This window comes from Haemaphysalis longicornis, unplaced genomic scaffold (assembly GCF_048455015.1).
Source record: "Haemaphysalis longicornis isolate Haplotype H1 unplaced genomic scaffold, Haemaphysalis longicornis Haplotype H1 scaffold_8, whole genome shotgun sequence".
In the NCBI taxonomy this organism is placed as follows: Eukaryota; Metazoa; Arthropoda; class Arachnida; order Ixodida; family Ixodidae; genus Haemaphysalis; species Haemaphysalis longicornis.
In genome coordinates, this window is record NW_027526445.1 from 120253164 (window position 1) to 120272179 (window position 19016).

Genomic DNA, 19016 nt, shown 5'->3' on the forward strand with positions numbered 1-19016 from the left:
AGTTCAACATGAATAAAGGACGCAACGCCGCAACAGCTGATGAGGGTGCTTTAAAGCGGTTAAGGGGTCACTGATAAAAAAGATCTGTTAAGTCACTGGGTGTCCCACTTGTTTATGATCGAAAGCAGCCGGTTTGTGGTCTAGCGCGGACGCGAACGCGCGAAGATGAATCCGACAGTGATGCGCGCAGCTTTCAGGCTTTTTCGGACGCCTAGCACCGGAGTACGGAAACTCCACAGCAAACAACCGGCAGCGGCGTCGGGTAGGAAATTCGAAACCTCTTGCGAAAAAGGCGGCGAAAGGGAAAACAAGCTGTTCGCTTGCGACCTTGGGTGCTATTTATTAACAGTTTGCAGCAGAGTCGAAGCTGCGCTTGACTTTTCCCGCACGATCGGCGGGGAAATTTCGTAAGATGGCGATGCCCAAACCAGCGCGCCCTTGTTCCATCAACAGGTGTCGTCAAACAGCTAAGCAAGCGTTCCATGGTGATCGAAGCCCAGACAAAGTCGTCGGAGACCAAGCTTTTGCAGCAACTGAGGTCCCGAATCTTGGCCACGGGACCGATCACCGTCGCCGAGTACATGAAGGAGGTTCTGACCAATCCAATGTCCGTACGTACGACACCCATAGCCCGCAATCGTTGCAGTAATATGCGGACGGCGCGAAAATTGTACCACGTGCAAATTGAACCTGCATTTCAGGGGTACTACATGCACCGAGACGTGTTCGGTAGCTCGGGAGACTTCACGACGTCGCCCGAAATCTCTCAGATGTTCGGAGAGGTACGAAGTTGTCATCTGAGTCGGCCTAGAGATTGCGATAACGGTGGGTGATTTCTCGGCTGTGTTTCAGCTGGTTGCTGTGTGGTTCCTGAATGAGTGGGTCAAGGCGGGAAAGCCCAAGCCCCTCTACATCGTGGAGTTGGGACCAGGGCGTGGCACCCTCTCGGATGACATGCTTCGGGTAAGCTTGCATCTTTGGCTGATTGTCCAGGCACGCAAGCGCCGCTCTAACAAACGTGACAGAGCCGCACTGTGCTGCTAGGCGTATCGGCAGGTCGTAAGTGGACGCAAAAGTAATATGCATGGCTGGCAGAAGAGAAAAAAAAAAAAAAGAAAAAAACACATTTAAGTGCTGGGATATTTTTTTACATACAGCGGAGATGCGACCAGTAATAGCTTTGGTGTGTCCACGTTTCTGTGCGGTATTTGGACTCCGTAATCCCAGAACCAAGAATGGAAGCTGGTGATTACTTCCCTTAGATTGCTCTTTTCTTCTATTTGAATTGATTTTACGTGCCCTAGGCATAGTTTGTCTGAAACATCAAAGCTTGGTTCGGATTTCCTAGCTTTAAGTTCAGCATGACATCATAAGCATGTGAGTTCTCAATGTGGCCTAGATACTTAGGTAACTGAATCACAACAGTTAATTGTTTCCGATGGCTTCTCAACCAGCTCTTTTACAAGTGAACAAAAACTACATTCCCCTCTCTTTTGCTCTTAAGCCAGGTCGTTATTAAAAGCAGTGCTCGGAAAGAGTAGAATGGAATGCTGTCGGCATGTGGCTTTCCAGACGGAGCAATTTGCATTTCGCGATTTGTATTCCAGACTTTTGGCGTTGTGTAAGCAAGTGTTAGCCAGTGCAGCCGACAACATTGGAGGGCAACCTGAGTGGGTAATAGCAGTGGGACCGTAAAAATACTTTTGTGAGCCTCAAAGACTTTGGACACCTTCCCGTATTAAAGGGGCTCTGTAAAACTTCTGATAAACAGCACTGCGAAAGCTACGGTTATCACCAGCACAGAGTGGAACTGCGTGATTTGCTCGTCGCAGCAGGCATGCCTTCTGTGTCTGCTTTGCCTTTGTGGCTTTCTCTTTAAAGTGGCTATCGAATGCATTCATTGCTGCAACTGAAAGTAAAGCTGGGCCAATAGCCACTACACCGCTGTAATGACGTAATTCCGGTGGTCAGAGAACACCAAGACCGGTGAAGAGAGAAAAATCTTTTTTTAGTAAGTTTCCTAGTTACCTGATGGGCATAGAAGTGTAATTTTTGGCTGAGATACTTTGCGACCTCCTAATCTAAGTACTGCATGTGTTGGTTGACTATGTTGAGCAAGCATCTAAGGTAAGGGAAAAAGTTGAAATAAGTGTTGCAGGGTCCCTTTAGGAGCCACTGATCTAGTTCATGCATTTCCCTGCTAAAGTTCCCCGTGACCCCTTCACTGCCCAGGTGTTCTCCAAGTACAGCGATGCCATGGAGGTGGTGTCACTGCACCTGGTGGAGATCAGCCCGCACTTGAGCCAGGTGCAGGAGCTGAAGTTGTGCGGGACCGTCAGCGTCGTCAAGGACGTGCTGGAGAGCAGTCCGGTCACGCTGCGCCTGCAGAAGAAGACTGACTCAGAGGAGGTCAGGGGGCCCCGACACTTGCTTGGGTCGGGTTTCTTTCCTTGCTTCACACATTTTGCGCAACTCCCTGGGTGCTTTGAGTGAGCTGGTGAGGGCTGCCATCTGGTCGGTCTTCGATCGGCAAGACTGTTTTTTGCCGTTTTTTTAACAGTGGAGCTGTTTCAGCTTTCTTCCGTCCATTTGCATTGTCAACGGGAAATTCCACTCGGCAAAGTGGACAGGGGGAAATGCTAGGCCAATAAGTGTGAGATAAAGTGGCGAGGAGGAAAGGAGCCGAAGAGCAGGTGTGGGGAGTGCGTGCCTCAAGAAAAAAACATTTCTCGTGGCAAACCCTCGTGTTATGAAACCGGCTTCTATCCGATTGCGTTATCATTGCATTTGGGGCGCACAGTATTTTTGTTGGGTTAGCGCGGGCACTGGCCTTGGACTTTGGCTGTTTGGATTTTGGACTTTAGGAACGTGGATTGTGGACTTTGATTTTACTCAGTTTGCATGGAGAAAGCTTCGCTTTTTAACCACCTTTCTCTTAAGAGAGGGGTAGACCTAAGAAAAGCCAAGTTAAAGCTAGTGAAAACTACCAGCTCTGCTGTTTCCTGTCTTTACTTCTCTCTTTTTTTCTTTTTTTTCGTCTCTTGCCGTTAGTTGTTGGTTTTGCCACAAAACTGGCTGGGATGTGCTGTTCTCTCTGACTGTCTAAGCAAACAAACACTTTCTGTGCACCAAAGTTGTTGCGTCGCATAGAACTGGGTTTTCAAGTCAGTACTGTGCCCGTATTACCATTATATCTGCGTGTGGTATACTTTTCTTTTTTGCAATTTTGTGGCTGCGACAAGCTTGTAAAGGTGTGCATTGCAGTGTGGCTTTTCTGTTAGCAGCACCCTGGGTTACGGCTGTGCACCCATTACTGGTTGGTGTCATAATTTCTTTCACCTAATTCCCTTTTAAGTAAAGTAAAAAAAAAACAGCTCAGCTCAAAGCAACAGCCTGCCGCATTTAGACGGCCCCCCTCTTCTTCGTCCCTCCAAATCGCACACCCACCCCTCGTTTTTTTTTTTTTTTTTTTTTTACTAATTTCGTAAAATGCTGTAATGAAAGAATAAAAGGGAAATGGCAGAGACGTATGCCAGAGTTAATTATTTATTTCTCAGCAAACAAGGCATAATTAGCTATTGAAAGCCAAGAGAGCTAGAAAACACATGGTCTTTCGGTCAAAAGAAAAAGTTATTCGTCCTTTCGTGTCCATCTAAGGCTGTGGTAAGGGACATTTTACCTTCAGGCCACTATCAGATATATATAGTGCATAGATGTTGAATGTCGATCGTGGTGGCAAAACAGTGCAACTTGCAACATAGACATGTATAACGTAACAAAATGCTTGTCTTGTTTCCTTCCTTTCTGTCTACGTTACTACAAGTTGCGCTTTTTGCCACCACAGTGGTGCGCAGAACTTGAGCCAGCCATTGTTGCGTAACGGAGCACTGTGTGTAAAACGGCGCAGGCGACGTACAAGCACAGCATCACGAAGCACGGGGTGCCCGTGGGCTGGTACCGGCACCTGCACGACGTGCCCCGGGGCTTCTCGTGCTTCGTGGCCCACGAGTTCCTGGACGCCCTGCCCGTGCACAAGTTCCAGCGCACCCCCGAGGGCTGGCGCGAGGTCTTCATCGACCTGGACGACGGCCCCGGCCCCCACCACCTGCGCTACGTGCTCTCCCGGGGGCCCACGCCCGCAAGCTTCTTTGCAAACGTGAGTCACGTTGCACTTCTCCTTCCACCTTGGTGTCTGACATTCCAGGATGACCATAAGCTTCAGTGTGTACGCTGCCGCCCAAAGGTGGACCTATAACGTATTGTATGAGCTTGCCAAAACAGTACAAAAATACCCAAGACCAAAAACACAATGATTGGGAAGAAAATGCTGACCAGTGTAGACCCGAAAGTTTGGCAGGAGCTAATCACAAGGGCAAGAGCGGCAGTGAAATCCAACAGCCTCCAGGAATGGGGGTACCGACCAACTGTTTTAGATACAAATAATCTTTTAATCGTCAGCGTTTAAAGCTTTGGAGGATCCTTGATGTGGGTTTAAAATTCACGAAGGCACTTGAATATTTAAGACTAAACTGGTATTGGGAACAGCGTGTGCCGTCGTGGAGTAGAGGTTCCGTCCTAGATTCCTCATACCAAGCGCAGTGGTTCGAGTCCAGCTCTCGCCCATGTGATTTTATTTTTTCATTTGTAATTTCATATTTCCAATGGTTTAGGTTAGTTTTTGGTGTTTTAAGTAAGTGCCTTCTGTTCATCAGATTGATTAGGGAGACTGAAGTAGAGCCAGAGGTGGCATATTTTCTTTTACGAAACACCTGTGAACGTCGCTTTAGTGGACCGCTTAGAGTACCATCAGTCGGCACTCTAGACAAAGCCTTTCAAAATTTGGAAAACATATCTTCCTCTGTGGTGTAGCTTTTTTTTAGGAATAAGGGAAAAAAAAGATTACTGTTACTGAAGCGTTTGATTCAGCCACACTTTTGGGCAAAGCAAGTTTTGAAAAAACAAAAGGTATGATGGGAGTGTGCAGAAAAGTCATAGTCACCAACTGCTATGGCTGTTTGCTGAGATGTTAAACAAGGTGACTGATGAGAAGGCACATGGAAGGGGGGTGACAAAGTGTTTGATAAGGAGTGTGATGACAAATGCTACAGCAAGTTAGTCCAGCGACAACTTCAATTTAATTAACATTGCTTGCAGTATGCTTGTTAAGTGCCAGATCTGCTATTGTTCCATCGTAAAAATTGTGTCCTGTCGTTGTAGTTAATCAGCTGCAGCTGCCTGTATTTCAGTGCGACAAGAGGTATTACTAGGTTTCATCAGCTTAAGGCCATGTTCTTGCAAGCACCACTACGTCATAGCACAAGTCAGCACCTATGTGTGCTTTGTAATTTACTGCATGTTCTGTATATTGTGCAAGGTGCCCCACGGGGCATTGCAAAGCAAAATGCTTTGCCAACTCCTTAACACACCACAGTAGGTAATGCCACAGCAAACAATAAACAGCGTGTTTTTTTAACTAAGGTGCAGCAGTGGAAAATGGGAGCCCGAATCACAGCTTATGTATTGTAAACTGTTTGAGTTCATTTTATGCCCAAGTACATTCGCTGGCATTGCTTTACGCTCACAGCATCCCTGCAAGTTTGTTTCCACCTTGATGAGAGTGGTTCTTGCAGAGCTCGTTAGTTGTAACTTATTGCTTAGCATCATTGTACGCATCGTACATGTTATTACATACGCCTCACACTTCTTGAAATAAAGGAATGATTTACAAAGTCAGTGTAAATGGTAAATTTTCTTCGCGGTAACAAAAAACGGTAGACCTTTGGGAATATGCCGCGAAGAAAAGGAGCACCATTGATTTAGTGGTCAGTCAAATAGCGCGTGCCATCCCGGAAGTCTGTTCACACTTCTGATGTCCTCGCTTGCCCGCTGTCCACAGGTGACTGGGGAGAAGAGGGACCATGTGGAGGTGTGCCCCGAGGCTGGAGTCATTGTCCAAGAACTGGCCAGCCGCATGGACGAGCACGGAGGCTGCGGACTGGTCGTCGACTACGGCCACGACGGCGACAAGACGGACACATTCCGGGTGAGCACGAAAGTTCGCATGCTGCCGGAATGCCAACGAAAAATGTCGCTTCTTTCACATCGAATTTTCAAACTGTTGATCGAAATCTTGGCCCGAATGGGTGCACTTTGGAATGCGTTCTTTCTTAGGTGTGTGCCAGCCATTGCAAAGCTTCGTAGACTTGGAAGACAATGTGCATCATCGCTTTATTTGAAAAGCTTGGGTAGCTCAAACCCTGCTACCATTTTTTTTTTTATGGGGGGGAGTATTGCTGCCGTCAATACAAATTAGTGTCCAAAGGGATAAATTTAAAGTTATCCACATAGCATGACATACCTGGGTTAGCTGCCAGAAATGGGTTTTTGAGCTAAAGTCCGATTCCAGATATGCTGCTACCATAGGTGCGAAGTTTTTTTGAGCGCCAGCAGGAAGTTTTGAGGCATCTATTGATACCCCACCTCTGCTGCTGCAGGCATTCAAGAACCACTCCCTGCACCCTGTCTTGTCCGAGCCAGGCACAGCAGACCTGACGGCGGATGTGGACTTCTCCTACCTCCGGCGGATTCTCAAGGAAAGAGGTGCGAATGGGGCAAACCTTTGCGTGGTTGATCCTTTGTTGCTCGGATCGCTCTTGTTTGTGGATGCAGGCGGTGGATGTTGGCTCTGCTTAACGAGGATAAAAACCTGTCGTTTCAGCGCTGACCTTTGGCCCCGTGACCCAAGGGGAGTTCCTCAGGAACATGGGCATCAACATCAGGCTGGAGGTACGCTGGCCGCAAACACACTCCACTGCGGCAGTGCAACCTAATGTTGTGCTGTCATAGCAGTTGGTGCCGTTGAATCAACACCTCAGTTGGTGGAATTCGCTCGCTCTCATTGTGACCTGTGCATTTCAAAATGGGCCAAATTGTCCCCGAATATGGTAAAATAGTTTGTGCACTGCATGGTTTTTTTTTTGTATTGTCAAAGTAACTGGAAATGAGACCTGCAAAAGCTCACAACACTTACAAAAAAAGGAAAAACTGACACTGTCACTGCATTGTTTGTTTGTGCACCAGCCAAGTTCAACCCGTAATGGAGCTACTGGCACTGGTACCTTAGCATGCCCCGGCATAGCGTAGAGGTTTTCAACAGGGTGCAGGAAAATAAGCCGCGACTTTGCTCACAAATTTGAGACTTGCACAAATCTAAAGTATAGCCCAGGTGCTTTGTGGCTGAGTAACCCTGGAAAGCGCAGTTTTGTGTGCCTTGTTCATAAAGGGCCCCTTCAAGTTGTCCATTTGATTGATTCTGAGGTTTAACACCACGGCAACGCTACACAGGTGATGAGGCGCACCGTCGTGGAGGGCTACGGATTAATTTCAAGTTGTCCAACTGTAGAGCTTGAACAGTACAAGTTTTAGATGACCTCTCAGCTTAGTGCCAAATACTGTCAATGTTTGAAAAATATTGAACACAGCAGACACCACAACATTGTGCAAAACCGAAACTTGCCAATTTTTGGCTCAAAATTTAATAGAAGAAGGGCGCACAAACTTCAAACAACCTTCAACTATTTTGCAGCGTTTGTGGAATTTAGGCCCCACTAATCTAAAATCCTGTTCATTACGATTGCAGCCTCTCACCACTTGTAGGTTTGCCACTGTGTTCAGTTGGTAGTGGTGTCTCTGTGCTGCTGTGGTAAGCTGATGGGCTCCCTCTCGACAGCAGTGTCCCTAGCAAAAGTCCCTCAGAAGCAGCCAGAGGTTCTTCAAGGGCCCCGTGTTCATTGCAGAAACTCTTGGCCAACTGTCCACCGGAGGTGAGACAGGACCTGCTGACGGGCTACGACATGCTCACCAACCCCAAGAAGATGGGCGAGCGCTTCAAGTTCTTCGGCATCTTCCCTCGAGACATGCAGGAAGTGCTCCAAGCAAACCCGCCTGCTGGCTTTTTCGCTCCTTCCTAGACGCCCATCACGAACGGGTATGATTGCGCGGGAAACACAGGTTGTGCCAGGCTATCTATGCTCATGTCGAGCGACATGTCAAACGTTGAGAGACTTAAAAGCGCCATTTCAGTTGTTTGGGAGTCGCACACTCAGAATATGCAGCTGTAATTGTTCCAGAATTTGTGTTGTCCAGGCGGGGTTCGCCAAACATTGCCGCATTCCGCCGCAGGGAACATCGATTTTGTTTTTCATCGTACCAGGGAGCAGTTTGTGCACTACTTTTAAAACACAGAAGGGAGAGTCATGTCTCCACCTCTGCCCCTATTGACTTTCAAGCTGAAAACGAATTTTTTTCGTGGGACTGAAAGGAAGTTAGTAGAAGGCATACCTGGTGTTTTGTTGTAGCTCTTGTATATTTGCGCTCATTTGTAGAAAACCTTATTTTCCTTTTTACTACGCACTGGCAAGGCCACGTTTTAGTCATTTCATCTGGCGGCTTGTCACGTTAGCGGGTACTGGTGATAAATACCTCCTTGAAATGCGGGCACTTACGTTATCACTGGGTTCTGCGTGAAGTAGAGGCTTTAGCTTGTCACAAAATGGGCAGCTGCAACGCTGGGTTCGTTTATTTCGTTGCGCAAGAGTCTCTTGGGATGTATGCAAAATATACTTTTATTATGCCCATGACACATCTTTCAATACAATGTCCACGTGCAATACGCACACCCTCGAAATATATATATATGTATAATTCTCTTGTGCTCAGCCAAACATGCTAGCTGTACATTTTTATACGAAAGTACAAATAAAAAAAATGCCCTATGCCTTGATCCCTCTGTGTTCATGTTACAGTCAGGGTAAAAAAAGAAAAGAACCCTGCTTTTGCTTGATTCCAGTGCAGCTGTTAGCATGGTGGACAAAAACCAACACAAACAGATACAAAAATAGCATCTGTAAACGCTTTCCCTGTTGGTCAATGCAGTACGCGATATACCTCTGATTTTTATGTTGCGGAGGCAGGAACAACAAAAAAATAGTAATAACACTGCTTTTGCTGGAACCCAGTGTGGCTGTCAGCTTGCTGTGCAAGAACCCACGCAAACATAGAAATATACCATACGAATAAGCATTCATTGTTGGTTACGAAATAAGGAATACGACGATTCCAGTGTCCCTAGGAAATGCTTAGGTGCCCCCAATTCAAGCAACACCAAGCTCTTGACATTCCTGGGCCACTGCGTCCATTTGCTGTATCCCCGATAATTTCGGGCGATTGTTCTTTGGGTCAGGTCTTTTTGAACTGTGGCTTCCTCGGGCCAACGCATCTTACTTTTTAAAAAATTATTGCCAATTACTGAAACACGAATGTACTTCAATTTCAGTGTTCCTAGGAATGGCTTAGCTGTCCCCAGCCTAAACAATACCAAGCTGCAGAATCCCTAGGCTGCAAAGTAAAAACCACCAGCCCAGCCTGTTCACATGTGTCTGCGGTAACCCCGGGCGATTCTTCTTTGGGTTGGGAGGTCTCGTTGAACTTTGGCTTCCTTGGGCAACTAGTCGAGTGACGCAACCCCCCTTTCGAAAAGGTCCGTCGTCGTCGTTCAGCCTCACCACCATGCGCGGGCGGCCTGCCTGACAAGCTGCGCCTCCCGGGGGGAGAAGCGTAGGCCGACGATGATGGCGTTGAGCATGTGTCGGCGGGCGGGGGCCTCGCTGCAGAGCAGGTACTGCAGCACCACGTTCTTCAGGTACTGCAGGTTCACCCTCCCGCTGTCCCCGGGCCCGGGGGGAAGGCTCTCCAGCTGGGACAGACGCAGCCTGCACAATAGTCGGGGCAGTGGCATCATCCTTGTTTTACTGGCTGTTGCTCTGTCGCTTTAACCGCTGACGTCAACAGTGGGTGCGGGGATAAAGGAATGCAGTTGGAACTGGACGGTGCATTATTAGAAGGGGGGGGGGGGGGGGGGGAACAAAAAAGAAATGTCCCGGGTACACATTACCTGGATGTGCCACTTTTTCTGAGCACTTCTTTTCCCAGTTTTGCGAAATGAATTCTGAGGAAAAGTGCGATTTCTAATGTGAACATTACAGCACCCCTTCCGATTTGGAGTCCTATTGTTGCGGGGAAAAAAAGGGAGATGTGCGTAAGGTTAAGAAAATGCAAATATAGATTACAGAAGTAACCGCAGGCCCAAGCTTCTGCTGCGTAGTTAGCCGGCCAGGTAAAGATTTTGGTGAGAAACATACTATCAAGGTAGCTGGTACTGCGCTTTGTTGTGTGAAGGCATAGTATTTTTTTTTTAACTTGAGCATTGCAGGGACGGGCCTGTCGTAGATGGCCGTGAAAGCCTGGGTATATGTTCTGTCTTCTTTTAATCTTTTGGAGGGAATGGCTGACTAGGGAGTGACTTAACAACTAAACAAATGTCCATTATGACACCTTTGGATGACTGAGGCATAGTGTTGCTGCTTCCAAGACAGAATGGACAAGAGATTCACAAAAATATTCAGTGTATTGAAGCAACAGAGCATGATATGTTTGCTATTCCCACGAGTGAACTTGATTTGACCTGGCATCCTTTTTTGACCACGGGTACCTGAAACTCCAACCTGAGCCGAGATTGTGGAATTCCCTTTGGCCCCACTGGCTGCCAGGACTGTTGCCAGAGCCTCGCATTGCGGCAGAGCGGCTACGATGGGAGTACATTGTTGGTGACCCACAGGCTCTTGAAATGGATGAAGGAAAAAGGGAAGGAATTGCCCCCCTTCAGCTGAAGTACTAACTCTGCGCAAACTGTCGTGAAATACAATGCGCATGACAAGCTGCTGGGCATCACCTTGTAAGCCAAAGCCCAATAGCCCCAATGCATCCGGTAGGGATGTAGAAAGAGTAATGAAGCATAGCAAGCCCACTTATCAGAGGTCAAATTCAGCCACATTTGTCCTGTTACAGTATTTTGTAACACCACTCCTCTGTACAATGCTTCGGCGATTGGGAGTAAGCAAAATATTAAATCAAATAAATGTCCGTCAGTGAGCAGCCCCCATCCCCTTGCTGAAGAAAGGCAAGTTGGATGTACAGAACAGCACAAGGTAGACAAGGACAAAAGAAGAAGGGATGATGACGTCGTCTATCTTGCACTGTTTTGCACGTCATGACCCCCCTGACCTTGAGCAGAGCCCTCTTTACGTCCACTAAGCTGATAACGGGGCCATCCAATCCCCTCTCCCCCCGTGGCGTACCTGAGGGCCTCCCTCTCCTGGGCGTCCCTCTGCTCGCGCAGCAGCACTGAGCGCTGCAGGTCCCTGAGGGCCGCCTCCACGTCTCGCTTCTCGCGTAGCGTGCGCAGCAGCTCCGCATCCTTGCGTGCCAGCTCCTGGGCAAAGTGCAGCAGCTGGCACTCCTCCGGGAGCGCCTGCCAGGATAAGATGATCATGATCATCATCACGCCTGTTGCACAAGCAAACAATAAAGTTTTTACGAACCAACCAACTAATTGCAGGAGCAAAGCCACGCCAACGTCAAAAAGACATCCCTCCGGGATAACTGCAGCATAAGGACTGTTTCATTTCCCCACAACCCCTCTTATTAAAAAAAACTGAAGCAGTTCCATTTAATGTGAAAGCTAGCTATCAAGTGGGGAGCAGTGATTCGCCAGAGGGGCTGCGATGCCCTCTATTGACTAGTTTCCGTATCAGCGTGGCGTTGATACCGAAAGTAGTCAAGAGAGGGGGCCGCAGCACCTGTCATCATCATCATCACCAGCCTGTCTACGCCCACTGCACAGGGCAAAGGCCTCTCCCATTATTCTCCAATTACCTCGGTCCTCTGCCAACTGTGACCAATTTATCCCCGCAAACTTCTTGATCTCATCTGCCCATCTAACTTTCTGCCGCCCCCTGCAGCGCTTGCCTTCTCTAGGGATCCACTCTGTTACCCTTAATGACCAACGGTTATCTTGCCTTCGCATTACATGCCCTGCCCACGTCCATTTCTTCTTCTTAATTTCTACTAATATGTCTTTAATACCAGTTTGCTCCCTGACCCACTCCGCTCTCTTCTTGTCTTTTAGTGTTACACCTATCATTTTCCGCTCCATTGCCCGCTGAGTCGTTCTCAATTTAAGTTGAACCCTCTTAGTCAGCCTCCAAGTTTCTGCCCCGTAGGTGAGTACCGGTAATATGCAGCTGTCATACACTTTCTTCTTCAGTGACAATGGTAGGCTGTTATTCATTATCTGAGAATGTCTGCCATATGCACCCCACCCCATTCTGATCCTTCTAATTATCTCTGCCTCATGGTTAGGATCTGGAGTCCAAAAGACACTGAATTGAGTTTTCATTAATTTTGGGTAATTAATGGGTTAATTCATGATGTTTTTCTTATTTTACACTATTGTGTACTTATTTGCAGCCTAGCAACAGCAGCGTTTGTGGCAACAACGCAGCGCAAAGATCATCCCCAACATTCTGCGTATGAGTAACGTGTGCCTCTGTGGTGCAAATGGGATAGACATTAGCTTCGTAACAGGGGGGACCCAGGTTCGATTCCGACGAGGGGAAGCGGTTTTCTTTTTGAGGTCTCTGTTTGGGTTTGGGTGTGTGATGCTGTGACCCCAGATGTGCTGCGACGACAAATCGGGCCCCTAAAGTGCTCTGCACTTGAAAAAAATAAAAAATAAAAACTCCACAGAATCGAAGAATACTTTCTTGCGCCACTATTGTTTGTGGTGATGCTAGCCAGTCGTGGAGGCTTGCAAATAACACGAGGTGGTGGGGAACCAAACGGGCGTTGTCATTACCTTGCCCTTGCCGTCCTTGGTGGAGTGGCCCAGGCTTCTTGACAGGAGTTGGGACAGCAGTGGGTCCAGGCTGTCCCCCTGGCCCTCGGAGCAGGCGTCCTGGCTGCCAGGGTTGTTGTCCTGGGGCAGCAGCAGTGCGGGAACGTCCTATAAATCACTCGCCCTAGCTACCCCTCTGGCTGCACAACTGGGCCATTCCTGCTGTTTTTGTTTTGCTGTAGAATTCAAGGTATTCCACATGTGACTCAAAGTGAGAAATTTTCCGCACAAAAGTGTCTGTGTTGCAACTCCACATGCCTGTCAGAACAGATTCAAGGTTTGGAATGCAAGAGAGAGCGGCACGCTAGCAGAAAATTAGCTACCCCTCCATCGAAACGACGAACAATGGGAGAACGTGAAGCTTTCCAAAATCGAGTCCAACACCAAATGAACCAACCCAGAAGGAAGCAGACACTATTTATTTGTGATGATTAGTATTGTAGTGATGCCACTCCTGCCTTATGTTTATGGTAAGGTGGTGCGATGTGGACCCACTTGCTTCTGCATTGGTTCATTTGGTGTTGGACTCGATTTTTGAAAGCTCCTCGTTCCCCCATTGCTGTCATTTCGAACAACTTGCTTTAGGCCTAGCAGGCTCGCAGTAAATACGGGGATCAAATGTACCAAGAACTGGCTGCATCAACTAGTCTGACGAGCTTCAAATTTCGCCTGGCTTGACAAATGGATTTCGAGGCTGTCGCTCAATGGGCCCTTCTGAGCAGACACTCGCTCACTCTTCCTCCAGCACGAGAGTCCCACCTTCATGCCCCACTGCACGTGCCACACAACACCAAGGAGGAGGAGAAAAGCAATGTGCAAGGTTGCCAACGTGGCACCCTGTACGAGCAACTATCGCTGTCGGAATGCTCACCGCCACGCCGGAGGCGCCTCCGCGCTGCTGCTGCTCGGCCTCCTGCCAGTGGTACCTCTGTGGGGGTGGCCCCCTGTCCCCCTCCAGTGCTTGGTGGGAGAGGGAGGCCAGGGTGGCGCGCAGGGCCTGCAGCTCGCGGTCCTTGTCCTCGACCAGGGCCAGGGAGCGGTCCCTCTGCGCCTGCATCAGGGACTCCAGCTCCGACAGCTTGCTGCCCCAGCGCTGCTCCAGCCTCTGGCACTCCAGCTCGTGCCGCATGTCCGCCTCCGACAGGGCACGCTGCACATGGGGGCCAACGGGGAACAGAGGGTTCACAAGTGGCGGCTGGTCAAGGCAGACCGTTGGGCGAGTTGGCAGTACAGTCAGAACTCGACTTAACGAAACCCAATTTAACGAAAGTCTCGATTTAACAAAGATATCCCGATCCCCCCTCAGACGCCCATATAGGCCCATGCTTTGACTAACTTGAAATAACGAAACCAACATGATGATCTGTCCCAGATTAACGAACCATTTCTAAAAAAATGCAGCTCAAAAAGTGTTGATTTTTGGTCTATTTTGTAGAGAACGTGGCAAAATTAATTCATGGCGTGCAAAGATAACATCACAGAGCACCTTTATCCTGCCTTTATAAAACTGCATGGCGCAAAACAGGAGTTGTAATTATGAGTTCAAATCACCAATGGCGCCAGTGATAAAAAAATGTTTTGTTCGGACGTCACAAATGGCACTGGCACTGCTCCAATTCGGTCTTCAGCACTGAGATTTTTCAGGGCGTGCTTTGCGTTGTACATTCGCCATTGTTCTGTGGGTAGTTCCTGTGCTTCGCACCGCTAAACCCTGTGACAAGCGTGTTGGACATGGAGCCAGCCAAGGAAAGAGAAAGGCTTACTTTGGACAGGAAAGCGGACATAATTCATGCAGTGACAAGAGGACAAAAGAAATGTGATGTTACTGCAGCACATGGCATTCTAGCCAGTACTCTTGGATGAAGTGCCCGTCGGGATAAGCTTCTCCGACTACGTGAGCGCCGACGCAAATGCAGTCACTACGGAAGTTTCGGATGACGGAGACATCTCGTGGCTTGTAGGAAGCGTGGAGGAAGTGGTAGCTGAAGACGCTGACGAAGACGTTTAAGATATCAAAGCTGTCGTGTCGACACCGGGTCAAGTGATGGAAGCTTACAAAGATGGATGCTTACATTGCTTACACACCGCATGCAAACAAAGATCACAGACTTCGTTGGTGGGACATAAATTTGTAGTCCGGCCCCCGGGGGGGGGCCATTCTCGTTCAGGTAACAATTTTTTGGGTCTTTTTTCATACGTGCAGACTACAATTTTATTTTCAGAGCATTTACGCCTTGCAAATACGATGTTCCATAAGCTTGCTGAATGCCACTACTGTATATAATCGAATGTTCCAAATTAAGTGACCCAGAAATGCCTAGCTTGGTTTACCAAAGTTCTTGGTTTAATGGAATAATACGAGACTCCCCTCAACTTCGTTAAGTCGAGTTTTGACTGTATTTCATTTCATGAGGTGCAAAGCGCAGTATTTAGGAAAAATGACATTTGTCCAAAATTCTTTGCTTTGCACCTCGTGAAATGTAAGTGATGTCCAAATGACACTGGGTTATGCCATGGTGAGACATTAAGAGATTAAGAATGCAGCGGGCGACACTTCTCGGAGGGGGTTAGCTCTGTCTGCTTTTCCACCTCCCCAGCCTCGTCTGTTGCCCCTTGTGTTCTTAACACGTCTCAGTGCTTCTATGTTGGCCTCCAGTGGCTGCAACACTCCTCATCCAAGCGTTTATGAAGTTGACAAGTGAAGTAAGCCGCACAAGTCGGCAGTCAGTGCGGCTTAGCCAGCAGCAACACCCCCGTGATGAATGCCAGCATCTGCAACACGGCAGCTGGCAACAGTAGAGGTACGGCCACTACAGGTTACAAAAAAACACTGCACAGGGCCCACCACAGGAACCAAGCATGCTTGCTCGGTGGTCAAGGCACTGCACCAGAGGGCAATGCAAGGCAGCAGTACAACTCGGACAAGGTGTTTCATGGTAGGGAAGAGTGCTAGACCGCGTCGCAGGCAGTCGTGCTGATCTCAGGGACCATTATTAAGCGAGTTGTGAGTTTGGGTGACCATTCATCGCAAAGCAGGCACTTTTGTTCTAAAACTGCCGGCAACAACTAGGGCCAACCCGCACTACAAAGAAAACAGGAATGTAGCCAGCATGTTGTTACGACGACGAATCAGTAATTAAGCCAAGACTACTTTGCAAAAGCAAAAGACCGGGGCAGTGTCCTAGCTCAAACTATTGCTAACTACAACACCAGCATCTATCTAAAGCCAAAGCTGCAGCCAGCGTTGTGGTTGGCCTTTTGCTGTTAGAGCAAACAGAAGCAGGCACGGGGAAAGTCGACTAGCCTGCCATCTGTCGACAGGAAGTTGAAGTAGCACTCAAGTCCCTGCAACTGCTGCCGTTAGTCATAAAATAAGAAACCGTGGGAACATAAAGTAAATGTTACCTAAGGTATGTTTCCCAATTTTAAAAAGCGAGCTTTACTTTATTAAGTTGTGTGAATTATTAGACACTTAGCAAAGTTCACTTTTTGCTGCCAGGTGCCGCACTCATACACTGCCCCTCAGCTTCAAACCAAGCAGCAGAGGTGCTCGCGAAACTTGGATTCCAAAGTGGAGTTTCGCAACTGGTGCACACTGAAGAACTCTGGCTAAAGCAATGTGCCGTGCATGAGCAGAGGAGGAGGACCAAGGGAGAACCACGCAGGACATGATGAGGCAGGCCACTGAATGAAAAAAATTTACCATCCCTCCCTAAAAAAGGTCGAGAGAACGCAAAAGCTTTCTGACACCAAAACTGTGTCAAAAGTGTGCGAAAATTTTCGCTAAAGGTATATCCAACCTTTGCTGAAAGTGCGTCCAATCAATTGTCAGACCTTCGAAGACCGCAATCGCAAACAAAGAACGAACCGGCGCAACGATTTTTTGCGTGCTAAGTAAACGCATCTACGAACGATCTAAATGTACACCGATACGTGGTTCATGAGATAGAGGTAATTGTACACGTTCTTCATGGTCACTGCGTGTATAGTCTTATCTAGAAGTGATCCTTTTTTGCGATCTTCAAGTAACCGTAGTGACAAAATGTAAGCCCGGTTTCAAACACGCGCCATGTGTCCAGAGATCTTATCAGACCTTTTTGGTCAGCCAACCGGTCTGTGGGGAAACGCATTGGCTTTTTGACAGGACGCCACTAGTCCCACTGAGAAAGCTTTCGCTTTGACAGAGCGAACAGAGAGGCGAGACAATGCCCCCCGTACCTGCAGCTTGAGCGTGGCCTCCCTGCTGGCCTGCTCCTGGGCCTCAAAGCGCGCCCGCTGCGTCCTCAGCTGGCCCTGGAGCTCCCGCAGCTGCTTGCGAAGGCGCTCGCACTCAGCCGCGCCCTGCTCCTGGAACCGAGAGGACGGAAGAGGGAGAGACGAACCACAACAGTGTCAAGGGGAGGACAGCAAACTCAAAGCAAAGGCCTCTTTTGTCTCAAGGCACAAATCTGGGCTAGTCAAAACACGTCCGTGAGAAATACAGCACACAACGGGTAAGAAATAGGCACCACGAACGCTGGTGTTTGTGGTGTCCACTTCTCACTCTGTGTTCTATCCCTTCTATGACGTGCGAGATGCACACTTTCATTTTTCCCTTTTGACTGTGCTCAGAACAGCTCCAGAGTGGCTCCTTATTTTATCTGCCCAGGAACTGCTCTGGAGAGGCAAACACAGCAGAACACCGTTGATGCGTTCTCGATGGATACAATTTTCCTGTTACTACGCTCTCAATTGTGCACACTAAAAATTTCTCACGGTACGTTTCCTACCGGATAGTACGTTTCTGCCTCGCGTCCTTTTTTTAAACATATCAACGAGGTTCTACTGTATGTTTTTTGTTAACATGTTTTTCGTTCATATCAACGAAACATATCAACGAAATTCTACTGTAAGAGGGACCGCAAGTTTATCTGGGTGCTTCCTTTCCAAACACGCGGGTGCCACGACAGTGGCATTGGAGGAACAACACGAATTATCCTGCGCACACAAATGGAGCGGCAGTACAGTGTGGGATGCCAACACTGCTCTCATACTGACACGCAACTGATGCATACAGGAGAAGAACCCCAACATGTACACCACACTTCTGCAGAAGTGCGGGGGGACAAAAGGGACATGCTGTTAGTGTTACACAAATGCACTCTCAAACTTTGTCAGACATAACCAGCTGTTGCACTCGGAAATTGCAGATTATTTACGCCCTCACAAAAACTTCATTAACATTGAAGAAAAAAAAATGTATCTCCACTTTTCTCGGTGGTCCTCTGGAGAAGTGCCGTAGTACATTCGGCGTAAGGATTGTCTGTAACACGCGAGCGGCGTTCTCCGGACATTGAGGAAGCCACCTAGTGATAACGTCTGGTTTGAGATAGGTACAATGCATGTGCGGCCCGTATCAGCGCGATGGCTGTGTCCCTTCTCACAGGGCCCGTTGCCTTGGCTTCCATGCCTTCTTCGACTGTAATAAGCACTGCATGCCCGCACGGCCAGGCTGGGAAACAAAAACGGAGATTACCCGCCTTAGCGCGCGCTGTGCCAGTTTTTCATCTGCATTAGCTTTGGCACACAGCTGTTCATTGTGTCATCGTTCTGTCAATAAGTAACGCGTCCACCACTATCCGGTTTCTGTGCTCAGTTTTGCATGTCACTGCTGATGGGCAAATGCCACAATACTTAGAGCACTGTGCAGGCGATCACGGACAGATATCTAGTAGTCACTTTAGAACACCGGCAACGATGCGTTTTCGGCGATCGTTGTTCGTTTTCTCGCATACAGAAAAAGAACTCCTCTTCAAATTGCACATGGCGCTGCGAAAATTAAGTGTTGCACATAATTAAACGCAGCCAATGCTGTACTAACAATCGCTAATCTCCACTGTTTCCCGGCCCGGCAGCGTAGGCAGCGCTTTTCACGACGAAAGAAGGTACGGAAGCCAAAGCGACGGGCACAGCGGCAAGGGAAACAAGTCATCGCGCTGATGTGGGTTGTGCATGCTCACATTGTACCAGTCTCAAACCAGGCGTTATCACTAGATGTCTCACGCCACGCCGCTCGGGCGTTATAGACAAGCCTTTTGCCGACTGTACACCTCTTCTTTTGCGCCTTTCTATAACTGTACATTTAAATTTCATCACTGCCAAGAATTCTTGTAATTGTACCAATTTTTTTACAAGTGATGTGACACTCGCATGATGAACTGAGGTAGTGTAAAAGAAAGGACCG

At 48.2% G+C, this 19016-nt stretch overlaps 2 protein-coding genes across 2 annotated transcripts in view; one reads left to right on the forward strand and one right to left on the reverse strand.

Moving 5' to 3' along the window:
* Window positions 1-8782, forward strand: LOC144148907 (protein arginine methyltransferase NDUFAF7, mitochondrial). Its single transcript, XM_077680436.1, has 10 exons — window positions 1-262; window positions 454-611; window positions 702-782; window positions 853-963; window positions 2233-2409; window positions 3908-4156; window positions 5897-6043; window positions 6495-6600; window positions 6719-6786; window positions 7797-8782. Exons 1-10 carry the CDS (start codon window positions 166-168, stop codon window positions 7968-7970), a joined length of 1368 nt encoding a protein of 455 aa, XP_077536562.1. The 5' UTR covers window positions 1-165; the 3' UTR covers window positions 7971-8782.
* The window catches only part of Gcc88 (GRIP and coiled-coil domain containing 88 kDa), a 25491-nt gene continuing 15079 nt past the window's right edge, over window positions 8605-19016 (reverse strand). Inside the window, exons 11-15 of the mRNA XM_077680431.1 lie at window positions 17012-17140; window positions 13665-13943; window positions 12755-12874; window positions 11196-11368; window positions 8605-9770 (exon numbers count right to left, since the gene is read on the reverse strand). Coding sequence (XP_077536557.1) covers window positions 9560-9770; window positions 11196-11368; window positions 12755-12874; window positions 13665-13943; window positions 17012-17140 — 912 coding nt within the window. The 3' untranslated portion in view covers window positions 8605-9559. The remainder of the gene's footprint in view (window positions 9771-11195; window positions 11369-12754; window positions 12875-13664; window positions 13944-17011; window positions 17141-19016) is intronic.

Bases quoted from the DNA above. Each gene is read 5' to 3' on its own strand.
- LOC144148907 (XM_077680436.1), top strand. From the start codon at position 166: ATGAATCCGACAGTGATGCGCGCAGCTTTCAGGCTTTTTCGGACGCCT. The intron at 612-701 runs GTACGTACGACA...CCTGCATTTCAG, and splicing joins TTCTGACCAATCCAATGTCC to GGGTACTACATGCACCGAGA. The intron at 6,787-7,796 runs GTACGCTGGCCG...TGTTCATTGCAG, and splicing joins GCATCAACATCAGGCTGGAG to AAACTCTTGGCCAACTGTCC.